This window comes from Vanacampus margaritifer, chromosome 15 (assembly GCF_051991255.1).
Source record: "Vanacampus margaritifer isolate UIUO_Vmar chromosome 15, RoL_Vmar_1.0, whole genome shotgun sequence".
Lineage (NCBI taxonomy): Eukaryota > Metazoa > Chordata > Actinopteri > Syngnathiformes > Syngnathidae > Vanacampus > Vanacampus margaritifer.
The window spans coordinates 9,516,947-9,530,978 of record NC_135446.1 but is presented as its reverse complement, the minus strand read 5'-3'; the positions used below and the strand labels follow the sequence as shown (position 1 = coordinate 9,530,978).

The following is a 14,032-nucleotide window of genomic DNA, read 5'->3' as shown; positions in this document are numbered from 1 at the left end:
TGTACATTTAAAACAGATATACAATTTGTGATTAATCGTGAGGTTAACTAGTGAAGTCATGCGATTAATTACAATTAAACATTTTCGCTTGACGCCCCTAATTTTTAATAATCTTTTATTTATTCATTTATTTTTAAAACAAAAGAATATTTATATTTCTTTCTTTCTTTTTTTTTTTAAAGAAAAGATTATTAAAAATTACGGGCATCAGGCGAATACATTTTTTAAAAATCCTGATTAATTGCATGACTTCACTAGTTAACTCACGATTAATTACAAATTTTATATCTGTTTTAAATGTAAATAAAAAAAATTCTAGGTTTTCATAATCTTAACAAAAGTGGAAAAAAAAAAAAGTTAAACTAATAGAAATACAGTGGAACCTCGGAATTTGAACGTCTCGGAACTCGTACAAATTAAACCAAAAAATCGGAGTAAAAAATGCCTCGGAGTTTGAACTCATTTCCAGAGTTCGAACACCCAAGCAAAGCAAGCTAAACCGAACTTACCTTGAGAACGGGTAGCCGAGTGAAGCCGAGTGAAGCCGAGCAATGCCGAATGCTCACATTGCGGTAATTGAGACGATGCACTGCTCATTTCCAGTCAGATCGTGAATACTCCCGGAGGTGCTCCATACTCGCGAGTGCATTTAGATTTTCCCACGACAATTTTCTTCTCCATGGGCCCAAAGAAAGACAACAAGGCCAGTGGCAGCAAGAAAAACATGACAAAACCACGAACCACAGTGGAATTAGGAAGGAAATTATCGCGCTGTTGTAACTACCGTGACTACTTCTGTGAATACTGGCATGAGGACCCCCCTTAGCTGTTCAACAACGTGCCTGACGTTAAACAACGCACGCAAGGACCGCTTCGTAGTCTAACAATATGCCCAATGTAAAATACACAAACTCAGCACTGAACTAAAGATAGCATTAACATAGCATTTATCATCCACTGATGCCATCACACCACAGCAAAAAAGGTAAGGTATTTTTTATTGTTTAAATACTTTACAGGGTGTAAATGTAAAAAAACCTAAATAGAAATTAAAATAGGAATTTTCTGTTTTTGGAGCTTGGGAACGGATTAATTGCATTTACATTATTTCCTATGGGAAAAAATGATTCGGAGGTTGAACAATTCAGACTTTGAACATTTCGCAGGAACGAATTATGTTTAAACTCCGAGGTATCAATGTAGTTAAAATTAATTTTTGACATCTGTAGCCGTTACTAAGCCCTAAAAAATACATATATATCCCTATTTTCCTTAAAATTGCACAAAATGAATGGCAATGTTATATTATCCATCCATCCATTAATTTTTAGACCTCCTTACCCTCACTAGGGTCATGGGTGTGTTGGAGCCTATCCTATGGTAAGAAGGTACACTCTTTAATCTTTTTTCCATTATTATTATTATTTTTTTTTTGTAGAGAACACACAATAAAATAAATAAAATTAAACTAATAATCCAGTGTCCTGAAAAGGTCTCAATCAAAATATATGTTTGTCTTAATGGGCATCTGTCAGACATTTCTAGCTTTAGTTCCTGATCGTAAAACGGCCACAATATTGGCTGCCATCACGAGTACCAATACCTTGTAATACCAGGCATCAGCCCGATGCTGATGCCTGGTATCGGTACTTGCCTATCCCTAATCAAGTTAATTGTTTAGAGACCTAGTTTGTCTTTAAATTCTCCAAATTCCCAGATTTCATCCTATGAACAGGATATATTTTTTGATTTCTGTCATCAAGTATGAAAGTGGATGGATCTCTGTGTTTCTTTTTTCTCCCCAAAATACAACATCTGCTTTTACTTTGGAAAAAACTCAACATTTTTGCTTATTTTCTGACGGATGTCATCGACCAAATCAGTGATTGAATCAATTTATGGGGGAAAACAAATCAGTTATCTGTTATTAAAATAATTGTCCTATTATGAATAACAATCATGTAGTTGAACCTGAAATAGCCTCAGAAGTGACGACAACAAAACCAAAACAGCCAAAAATGGAAGCGCACACTCCTGATTGCACTCTCCATCTTTTCAAAGCCTCGTACGCCTGCAGCTCTCCTTCCAAGGAGGCACTTTTAATTCATATTTTACGAGAAGCCCCGAGGGAGATCGACTCGCTGATTTTTGAATTTGAATCGGTAAGCCCTCCTCTCCCCATCGAAGGCGAGGAAACGCGTAATCGATCCCAAGATAGAAGAGAAGACGCTTCTCTCGTGCGCGTCATGATGCTGCTCAAGGCTCTCATATCTTATTAATTGCCATGGCAACGGCATGGCAGCTACTTTTTGCACCCCCTTCACACTCTCGCACACATAAGAGTGACAGATTACGGTTCCATTCACATTCACGCCGCAGCCACGGACTATTATTGGATGCGACGGAGCGCTGACACGCAGTCATTGTTGCTCAGATTTTGTCTTTGCGAGTGTTGGCGTTGGAAAGGGAGCACGGAAGTAAGTCAAACAAACTCGAGTGAGTGATTTGCAGACGATGAGGCAGGCGTGAATCCGATTTGTAGCTGTGAAACAGGTGAAAAGAGCTCAAGGTGTCTCTTCAAGCCACAGCAGATGGGAATTCAAATGTTATTGGAGCGTATGCTTCATGACTCATTCATGGTGCGTATATGCATGCGTGTGTGCGTGCGTGTGTCCTCCTCCTGCTAGCCGTGTAGGTACTTGCACTTGTCACCCCGAGGGGCTTATATAAACACAATTACACACCCGCCAAGTCACAGAACAGCAAAGACAAAGAGACATGCGCACACACACATACTAGTTTTCACTAGTCTGCTACAAACTCAAGTTGTGACTTTCCTTTGAGTTGATGTCACATGGCCCTGCACCTGAAAGTGATCCTTGACTCTAAAAACAATCAATTTGCAAAAAGTGAGATTGACAATAGTAAAACTCAACTGGTCACGGGACACTTATGTAATGCTAAAGCTAACACGTAACTTTTTAAGCAAGTTATATTTGAACATAAACAGTGCTGGGAGCCTGGGACACATATAGTCGTTCATAAATTCTAGGGATGATCAGTACCGATACCAGGTATCGTGTCGGTGCTGATACCATCCTTATTTTAAGGTATTTGTACTCGCGAGGGTGACAGATATCGCCTTTTTGTGTCCGTTTTACAATCAATAGCTAGGTATTAGAAATCAGAAGAATAGAAAATTGCCATTCATTGCATGCAATTTTAAAGAAAAACGCTATGTTGTTATGTATAGAACTTTCATTAAAATTATCTGTCTTTGTTTTGGGGAGGAATTTTATGTACTTGTGGTATCAATATTCGGTATCAGAAGCGTTGAATACTCTATAGTTTATTTTTAGAGAATATTTTTTAAATAATTTTTTAAACATTTATAATTGTTTTTATTTTATCATAATTTTTTATTTATTATTTTTATATAATTTTTATTTTTTATTTTAATATCATTTAATTTAATATTCCACTTTCAATTATTAAAAAAAAACATTTTTATTCATTATTCAACATTCTATTCATTTTTAACATATGAATTTTGTATTCACACACATTTATTTATTTATCCAATATTATTATTATTTTCTTTTATTATATTTTCTTTTTATTATTTGTTTAATTATGCATAACTTTTTTTTTCTTTTCATTTTTGTGGGGAGGAGGCAGGAACAGATGAATGGCTTCGCCATTCATTTCAATAGGAAAAACAATATGTTTGTAGAGATGGGCGAGTAATGATACCAGGTATCGGTATCAGGTCGACACCTGACCTCATTTTAATGCATCAGTTACTAGTGGTATCGGTACTTAGTATTCATATCAGTGACTACTAAAGAGTTGAATACTCGTACGAGTATCAGTCTGAAAAATTGTGGCATCCAACATCCCTAACTATATGTTTATAATACAAAAGGAAAAGTTTTAGCAGGAAACCATGTGTTTTTTGAAAGGATTTGTGTGTGCAAACCTCCAAATGTGCACAGCAGCGTGACTCACCTGCTCCGCTCAGCGCACACTTGCGTGTGCAAGCGTACAATGCAGCAACCCTTTTGTGCGCTGCTTTTCGGCTGCGCTTTACCTTGTTTTGTTTTTTTAATGTATTTCTTCGCCCCCGTGAATCCGTCAGTGTAAATAGGGTAAATGACTCGTGTGGGCCAACAGAACGACATGCACGCGCGCACGCACACACACAGATTGTGAGGTAGGCTTGTGCTCGTGTTGTTGTCGTTTGCGACCTTTGAATGCTATGCTGCATGCCAGTATGGATCCACGCTTGCTCATCCGTGTGCTTCTATTTGTGTGTGTGTGAGTGTGTTTTTTGTTTTTATGCATATGAGTAAGGGCTGTCACTATCAAATCTTATAAAATCGATTATCCTATCGAATATTGCATTGAATAATCAAGTAATTGCCCCCAAACCCATAAAAAATGTTATTTTATTATTATTATTATTAGTTATATATTTTTTGCTTTGTTAATCCACTAAGGTTGAATGTGAGTTGAACTGAGTGAATATAACTACTGTCCATATGAAATATCAACAAAATTAGCCTATGCTAAATGTTTAGCAATCACGATTAGCATTAGCGCGCTAGCGATTACCTTTGAGGTAAACAAACACTAACTACCATTTAGTTCACACATACATCAACATAGCTTCATGAGTCGAATATAGTGGACATCACTATTAATTATTTATTATGCTCTGTGCATGAGCATTATTAAACACCAGCAAAATTAGCCCATGCTAAACTGCGGTGCAAACATTTTTAGTCGACCTATAGTTAAAGTTGACTTATCTGATTTGGTTAACTTTTTTCCCAGTCCTAGTGTGAGTAAGACTGTGACTATGGGTGTGGTTTTTTTTGTTTGTGTGTGCTGTTGGTGGCCTTGTAGCCTGCAGGTCAACTGCAGTTGACTGATTGTGCTGTATATGTAATCTATTAGCTGATGTTGCTTGGTGCAAATGGATCCCAATCAATATTGGAATTCCAGCATCGGATCAATTGTGATTACGCGGCTCGTTAATTGGAAGGACTTCCCCAAATGAAAGTAGGACCGGCTCACAATGAATCAAGCCCTTGAAGTCGTTGAGCCGTCGCCCCCGGCAACGAGCGTTTCCCGATTCCTTCCTTGAATTTACACTCCTTGTCGGAAATCCACAGTTGACGAATGGACGTGGCGCATCCGATCGATGACGGTGCGGACGAACAGTCGGGTCTCGGAAATCTCTTTGACCGGCAAATGTTTTTTGCCTGCAGTGTGAACACGCAGACGAAAACGTGATTACAGCAATTTACTGAGTAGTAAGCAGATGAACAAGTCCGTTCTGCTTGCATGCTGGATTTAAAAAAAGGGACAGGGTGAGCGTGTGATCCAAAGGCCGAGATTAATAGCAGTGGGCTCCTTGGTCATCCTCTGGTGCCCAGTGACACCCGCACAAAGAGAACGAATGCTGACAAGGTTGTTATCTCCAGCTGCCTCGCTTCGGGTGATGCGCGAGGCTTCGGTCCCAACAAAAGAGGTCGCCGGACTTTAAAAGGTGGGAGGCGATTGGAGGCCAAATTAGTCTTATTTATGGCCCCAGTGGTTACATACAAATGACTTCAAAGCTGAATAGCAAGTGGGAGATTTTTCCATCACTGTATACGCTCACATCCAGGGAAGATGGATTTATTTGGGGATTTGCATTTTCTGCACATGTACAAGACCTAAAATAAATTTGGCGGCACAAAAAGCATCAGATCAGCAGATTAAATTAGAGAACAATTCTTCCGAAAAGAGGCTTCAAGCTCTTTATTAAACTAAATCTATATACTAAAAAACAGTTTGCATTAAAACAACTACATAGCCTCTGCTAGCTTAATGCCGTCTTGATCTGACCTTGCTTGCGTCATATGACGTTTGCATCAACATGCCACGCTTCGTTTGCATTGGTGTGTGTGTGTTGCGTGTGACCTGTGGCTGTGTCTACATGACACACACGAACACACCAACACACGCAGCAAATCTGCTGATACATCAATTGCAATGAAGTGAAAGCCGTTGCATCTATTAATCTGTTGCAGCAAAACAAAAACACCAGATTTTTTTTTTGCCGCACGTTTTTCATAGAAAAAAATGGCAACACAGTGTCAAATATTTGGGATAAAATCATAATATAGGGGAATGAAAAGTGTTTTTATGAAATGTAACCAAGTCGGCCCCGGCTGCTTTTCCTTCCAATGAGCTGCCTTTGAACGGCCAAGTGGACTCTGCGGCCTCCACTAACCGGCTAGGACAGCTCCGGATATCGGCGGCCCGCTCGGGAACTGTCGCGGCGGCCCTCTAATCTGGCTAATTATGCGTCACATCATCTTGATAAAAACTGAGCCACACTTGACTCGTTTTTAATCTGTGAGCTCCCTTACGGGCTTTTATTAGCTTTCTCACTTCTGTTTGTTCCTTATTGATGGAAACCAGGAAGTGCACTAGTAATGTTATACCCTACTAGTTAAAATGGTTCCACTACTACTAGTTAAAGAGGAACTCAAGTAAAAAATGTTCTGTATAATAATATGGTCTGTGCACCCCCAAACCAAGATGGCAATGTTTATTTCATTTATGGTGAATTGATATAGAAAGAGAAAAGTTTGTGCGCTGAATGAAAATCTTAGCTACAGAAGATAAAGCTAACCGCAATAATCATGGACAATGATCATAATCAACGATAAAAGAAGATTTAAATCTCAACGTCATGGATGAAAACGAGTTTACTGAGGTACCAATTACTTACCCCAAGTAAGTCAAGTCCTTTTAAAAAAGGCAAACGTGATGTCAAAGGCAGTGATATGGAAATAAACTCCAGTGACGCTCTGGGTTTAGTCGCCACACATGCCCAGCTGATAAACACCCAGCTGATAAACATGAGGTCTGATTAGCTAGAGTCACACAAAAACATAGATCACCACTGAATTTTGATCTGATTATTGAAAAAACTAAAACAAGATTTAACCTGTGGCTTCTTAGAGATGGGAAGAACTCTAATATCTAAAGCAGAATGTATTTCCTGACTAATTTTGGACTCTTGTACCTTCTGTCTTCTGATCTTTTATTCAGACTAAGTTGAGCAAATCCAGTCTGTCTTTCTCATTTCAGGTAGTAGAAAAGTGCAGAATGAAAACAGCAGCCAGGCAAATGTTGGTTTCCTTGTGGTCTTATATGCCTTTTCAAGAGGAAACAAGCAAAGTCAAGATGCAGCCAATCAAGATTCATTTAACCCTCAGACAGCATTTGCCCTTGGCGGTGTGCATATGTGCGTCTTTGTATGTGTGTGCGCGTGTATGTGTGGACTCGTGGTGTCAAACGAGGCAGAAGAGCAAAGTGCAGCTGATGTGAAATGACTCAGCAAGCAATGTCAATGAAAGGGGTGTGATGACATATCTCTTATGTTTTTTAAGGGCGACGATTCAAACTTTTATTTGACTTGCTGTCTGCTCAATCCAATTCTAAACTCCAACCTATAATAAAATATATTAATGCAAATTTCTTGGACACCGTTATCTTTTTCAGTCCGGATTTGTATTGGACGATTACAAAAGCTACTCACAGCTAAGCAGACATTTGTATTGTTTCTTGTTCTTGTTTTAACGGCACATATTGCGGCCACAGATTGGCATGCAGATTTTGACAGCCTACGAGGCGCAATAAGGTCGAGTGGACGTGTGAAAAAAAGAGCGAGCGAGTGCGAGGGGGTGGGAGGAGGATGTGGAGAGGGAGTTATTATGTAGAGGCGGCGGAAATGTGAAGTGAGCGTGACTGTGCGTCGGCGGGGCCGCAGGACCGGAGTTAGCCGGAGTCGACTGTGCCGGGGGGTTGAGGGGGGCGTAATACAAACTCTATTGCTTTGTCCTTCGTGGGACACTGTGGACAGAAGTATGGGGCCGCACATCTTAATGAAGTCATAAATCAAGAGGAGAAGGACAGAGTCCCTCGACCGTTTGTCATTCTGTTCAAAAAACGCCGGGACAATTTTGTCATATGATGGGGCGGTTAGTAGACTTCCCATATGGATTGTCTGAGGTAGGAGACTAGAAGTCTCTTTTTTTGTTGTCTGTAAACAAACACAGTGTAGCTCATCTTCTCACTAGCGGACGTCATGGCGGTACAAACGTGACTGCGGTGGCGTTGAAACAGCCACTTTCTATTAGATAAAGATAAAGCAATAACAAATGCCATTATTAGTCTTTTTGCAGCATTTTTTTAAATACAGTATTTTGCATGCAGAACCACAAGTCCTGGTACATGGTCGCTCGCCTTCAACCTTGTCTGCTGTTTTTGTTTTTTTGTTTCCAGGTTTTGAGCGCCTCTCTTGGGATCGTGCAAGTCCAGCTGGAAGTCGTGCGGAACCGTCAGAATGCCCCCGCCTGCTTCCTTCTCCTCCTCCTTCCCTCTTCTATTGGGTGCCGTCTCTCTTGTGCTGCTGTCCAGTGCTGGATGCATCCATGCGCATTCACCTGAGACAAACTGCTCCGCCAGTGGGGACCCGTGTCAGGATGGTATGGCATGGCTTTTTTTCCCCAAATCACATGATGCACTCTTAAAGTGGTTGGGTCAAAGATAACCCAAATTGGGTTAAAAAAAAATTGGACCGACCCAACTTTTTGAGTTATTAAACAAATTAATGAACCACAAAGCAACCAAATTGTTTTGGGTTGTTTTGTGGGTTATTCGGTTGACCCAACTTTTTGGGTTTGTTGACTAGCCCAACAAAATTTGGTCAAAAATGAAGCGACCCAACTTTTTGATTTATGTAATCCACAACGGTTGGTCAAATTAAATAATAATGCTTTGTGGGTTATTCATTTGACCAACTTTTGGCTAAATTGAATAACACAATTGAATTGGGTAAAAAATGAGCCGACCCAACTTTTTAAGTTATTTAACCCAAAACAATTAGGTAAAATTAAATTAATAACCCACAAAGCAACCCAATTTTTGTGTTGTTTTGTGGGTTATTCAATTGAGCCAACTTTGTGGGTTAAATGAATAACCCCAAAATGAAAGGGTTTTTTTCTTCCCTTTTTTACCTAATTTTGGTTAACTGTTTTTAAAGTGTGTGTAGTAAGGCAGGACTGATTTATATGGCTGCTTTTGCTTTAGGTTGAAAACGTCTTTAATCCGTTTTATTATTGTTATTGCCTTGCGGTCCAAAAAATACAATGTTCGGCATGTGACTTTAGTAGCAACCAGACCCCCACCCTTGGTTTGATCCATGTGTGATCATATAGAATTGATCAGAATCCTTAATATACTGCTGCTGAGCTGGTTCTAGTTCTAGATTATTATTTACAAGATTAGTGCAGGAGGTATTAGGCAATAGGTTACAATCCTCCATTATCCTATCTACTTCCTACTTGTAATGTTTTTCTTGATTTTAGGTGTGCTGCTGCCTATGTGGAACCCTCAAAACCCGTCGGTGGGGGACAAAGTGGCTCGGGCTATCGTATACTTCGTAGCTCTCGTCTATATGTTCCTGGGCATGAGCATCATCGCCGACCGATTCATGTCCTCCATAGAGGTCGGCACCTCTCAGCTAAAAGCGTGCAAAATGTCAATGCATAATAGTTGGATTCATGAAACGTATCCCCTCCCACTGCAGGTCATAACATCCCAGGAAAAAGAGATAACCATCAAGAGGCCCAACGGCGAGACTACCACTGCCACAGTCAGGATTTGGAATGAGACAGTTTCCAATCTGACCCTCATGGCCTTAGGCTCCAGCGCCCCTGAGATCCTGCTGTCTGTCATTGAGGTTGGTCTGGAAGAAAAATACCAACAATAGCTGGACTTGCGCTTTACCCATGACCGCAGGCAGTCTGCTGGGAAATTGGACAAAAGCATGCTTGATGTTGACTGACTGTAGAGATTTCCGTGCTGCACATGCAACGGGTCTTTCCATAAATCAAAAATGCCAGAAGTATCCTGCAGTAAAGTTAGCAGGTCGAATGCATGATGCATGATCAATGTACAAGCGGTGTACCTCAGGAGTCATGCGCAAGTACTTTGTACTTATTATATTTATGGCTCCCGAAACCACAGGTGTGCGGCCACAACTTCTCTGCGGGCGCTCTTGGCCCGAGCACCATCGTGGGCAGCGCCGCCTTCAACATGTTCGTCATCATCGCGCTGTGCGTCTACGTGGTGCCTGACGGCGAGACGCGCAAGATCAAACATCTGAGGGTATTTTTCGTTACGGCCGCCTGGAGCATCTTCGCCTACATTTGGTTATATCTCATCCTCAGCGTATTCTCACCTGGCGAGGTGGAGGTGAGGCCACCGAATCCGTTTATCCAAAATGCAAAAAATGATAAAGCCCAGTTAAAATTTATCTTTGAGGTCTATGGCCGTCATTAGCACTGAATAAGTTAATTATCTTATTTGTCTTTTTAACTTATACCAAAAAAAGGAAAAATTGCCGTATTTGTAATAATTTTATTTTGTAATATTTTAATTTCAGGGTGAACTCAGAAATGCTTTAATAGTTTGTTGTTGTTGTTTTTTTCTAGATATGGGAGGCAGTGCTGACCTTCCTCTTCTTCCCATTCTGCGTGGTCCAGGCCTGGGTGGCCGACCGCCGCCTCCTCGTCTACAAGTACACCCGTAAGCGGTACCGTGCCGACAAGCACCGAGGCGTCATCATTGAGACAGAAGGGGGGCCAGACCTGGGCGGGGGCGGGGCTCTGGGCCAGGGCGGCTTCACCAAAATGGACATGCTTGAGCTGGACGGCCAGATGGCGCTCAACTGCCACAGCGCCTTGGACGGCGGACTAACGGAAGAGGGCGCGGCCAAGGACGAGGAGGACGAGGCCCGGCGGGACATGGCCAGAACGCTGAAGGAGCTCAAGCAGCGGCACCCTGATAAAGACATGGAGCAACTCATTGAGATGGCCAACTATCAGGTCATTCAAAAAATAATGAGCTTCACATTAGGATTATGAGAGTTCTTGGTAAAAGTTTTACTCTAAGGTCCCTGGACCAAAAACTTCTCGAACCCCTGTTCTAAACTTGTGGTCTTTGTCAATCAGGTTCTGATGCAGCAGCAGAAAAGCCGAGCCTTTTACCGTATCCAAGCCACCAGGATGATGATCGGAGCCGGAAACATCCTCAAGAAGCACGCTGCTGACCAGGCTCGCAAGGTCGGCAGTGTATCACCTGACGGCGCCCCTCCTCCCCCCTACAAAAATGACGTACTCATTGAGTTTCTTCCCCAAAGGTTGTGAGCAGCCAGGAGACCCAAGCCCAAGAAGACGACCCGTACACTGTCAGGCTGGAGTTTCAGCCCGCTTTATACCAGTGCTTTGAGAACTGCGGCTCCCTTAAGCTGACTGTCTCCAGACATGGGGGGGACGCTGGAGTCACCGTCAAGGTGAGCCCATGATGACAGACGTCCAAACGCCGTGGTGCGTTCCTCGCCTCCTGCCTCACCCCCGTCTTCCTCCCGTCTCCAGGTGGACTACCGTACCGAGGACGGCACGGCCAACGCTGGCTCCGACTACGAGTTTGCCGAGGGAACGCTTCTGTTCAAACCGGGCGAAACCCTCAAAGGTGGAAAACGGAATAATAGACCCCCCACCGCCCCTCAGGCTGTATTCTAACATTTGTAAATTCCGTTGGCAGAGATCACGGTGGGGGTGATCGATGATGACATCTTCGAGGAGGACGAGTACTTCTACGTGCACCTGAGCAACCCCCGATTGGTGGGCTACCCCGAGATCAGCACCTCCCCCCTTGATGCCGGCTCCGCCCCCAAAGCCGTGCTGGGCGACAACCACACGGCCACGGTGACCATTTACGATGACGACCACGCTGGTAAGATGCCGCTTAGACCGATTAGCCAATCACAGGGCACGTATACCCAAAGAAGAATTTGAGCTCATGTCAGCTTCACGTCTTTAGTCGAGCATGTTTTTGGAATGTGGGAGGTAGTGAGGGAAAATGGAGCTTCATGAAACAATTGCAATGTTTTTTTACTCCTCGAGTTGGTGCTGCTCTTGGTTTAACGTTACAGTAGAAATGTACTCAATTTCCCTTGCACTAGACTTTATCTTTAAACCAAGAGCACCATTAAGAGGAGTAAAAAAAATATCACAAGTGCTTCATGAAGCTAGGAGCAGCTAGGAACATAAAAAAAAAAGTGTCCACCGTACCGCTAATTACTCATTTGAAAATATTTTTTTTCATCATGTTTTATTCTAGTGCTGTAATCCAAAGTATGACCTGGTTCATGGGTTTCCAAGCAATATTATTCATATAAACTAATATTACATCATTATAGCCAAAGAGAGAAAAAAGTCAAATTTTCCCAAGTGGATTTAATTCATTCAACATTCAACTTTATTCTCATAATATTCTGCCTTAATAGTCACCTTAATTAAAAAAAAAAAGAGGTGGTTTTTGCTGCTTAGTTCATATTTGCACAAACAAACAAAATATTTTAATTAGCCAAATGCTAAGTTAGGGAGCAGTCATTGATTTATTATTTTCATTTAATTAAACAAGAGATAAAATAGTCTTTTTTTTTTGAGTAAGTAACATCATGTAGTTCTAACTAATTTGAAGTCAGATTATGTGAAAAGAAGATGATTAGATTTTTTTTTTTAATTGGTGATTCACCTGTGGAAAAACAAGTGTTTGATCATCATCGCGGCTGTTCAGCTGGGATGTCATCAAAGCTTACAGAAATTTCAGAACACGGGGGAGCCATCCTTGTGATGTGGAGGCGTTCGCTATCCCGCTTTGATCACCTTTTATCAAGAGGTTTTATTCCTCCTCCTCGTCTTTCTCTTCAGGTATCTTCACCTTCGAGGGCACCAGTCAGCGGGTGAGTGAGAGCGTGGGCGTGATGGAGGTGAAGGTGCTGCGGACGTCGGGGGCTCGGGGGCTGGTGGCCGTCCCCTACCGGACGCTGGACGGCACGGCCAGGGCGGGCGAGGACTACGAGCCGGCGGCGGGCAAACTGGAGTTCCAAAACGATGAGACCATGTGAGAGGCAAAACTGATTGACTTAAGTGTGGTACTAGTGCAATGTTAGATGTTAACTAGTAGAATTTTATAAATGGATGGATGTTGAGCAAACGGCCACTTGATTAGGTACACCGGAGTTTCAAAAGGAGCAGGGGGGATATCATTTCCCTCTGCTCCATCTCACCTGCTCCACTGGGTGTGGTCACATCCACGGTGTAGGGGTAGAGTTTGCTGGTCGGCGAGCTGGCGAACTCAGTAACAGGGTTAGCTTTCACTAGGTACGCTGGCGTGACGACCGGGACCTTTCCCCGCTGGGCCTGGGTTCAGGGGTGCCGCCCGTCTCCCAGTGTTCCCATCTTCCCTTCCGCCCCCAGTGTTCCACCCCACCACGCGGCTGGAGGTGGAGTGGGTGTGGGTGCCTGGGTTTGGGTGCCTGGGGGCGGCGGGGCTGGGTTGTGGTGGGGGGCGGGTGTGGTCAGCGGAGGGTGTGGGGGGAGCGTGGGGCTGTGGGCCAGTGCGGTGCCTGGTGGGCCTGCCGTGCCTCGTTCTGCTGTGTTGGGCTTGTGGCGCGGGCCGTGATGGGGTGGGGGGCGCTCCTGGCTCCTGGGTTTGCTCTCCGGCCAGTGGCCCCTGCAGGGCCCGGGGGTTGTGCTTGCTCTGTCCTGGCCGGGGGTCGACGGCTCCCCTCTTTGGTGGAGGTTTTCATGCATGCCAGATCCACCACACCAGCATCTACCGAAATTCAAGCACAATCTGCTTCTTCCTCTGGTCGTTGAATCGGCGGAGGCTGATGTCTGTGGATCTCACCCTGCTTCATCTATCCTTCCTTCCTTTCCTCAGTCTTTCCTTTGGTCTCTTGAGGTCTCCCTAATTTGTTGGAATTTAGATGTTTCTGGGGTTGCTGAAAGATTCTGGTTGATAACCCGGCGGGTAGTAGGTGATGTCTGGTTGGTGCTGGATTTCACTTTTCTTTCTTTTCTTTGATCCTTCCTCGGGTCTCCTGAAAACTTCACGA

General features: G+C 43.0%; 1 protein-coding gene across 2 annotated transcripts in view; it reads left to right on the top strand.

Annotated features, from left to right (window-relative positions):
- The window catches only part of LOC144035112 (sodium/calcium exchanger 1-like), a 32,407-nt gene that overhangs the window by 7,456 nt on the left and 10,919 nt on the right, over positions 1–14,032 (top strand). For both annotated transcript variants that reach the window (XM_077544541.1, XM_077544539.1), the window contains exons 2-11: positions 8,347–8,549; positions 9,432–9,571; positions 9,653–9,805; positions 10,093–10,320; positions 10,560–10,952; positions 11,079–11,189; positions 11,267–11,419; positions 11,502–11,598; positions 11,671–11,862; positions 12,843–13,035. In XM_077544541.1, the coding sequence (XP_077400667.1) occupies positions 8,408–8,549; positions 9,432–9,571; positions 9,653–9,805; positions 10,093–10,320; positions 10,560–10,952; positions 11,079–11,189; positions 11,267–11,419; positions 11,502–11,598; positions 11,671–11,862; positions 12,843–13,035 (1,802 nt within the window). In that variant the 5' untranslated portion in view covers positions 8,347–8,407. The remainder of the gene's footprint in view (positions 1–8,346; positions 8,550–9,431; positions 9,572–9,652; positions 9,806–10,092; positions 10,321–10,559; positions 10,953–11,078; positions 11,190–11,266; positions 11,420–11,501; positions 11,599–11,670; positions 11,863–12,842; positions 13,036–14,032) is intronic.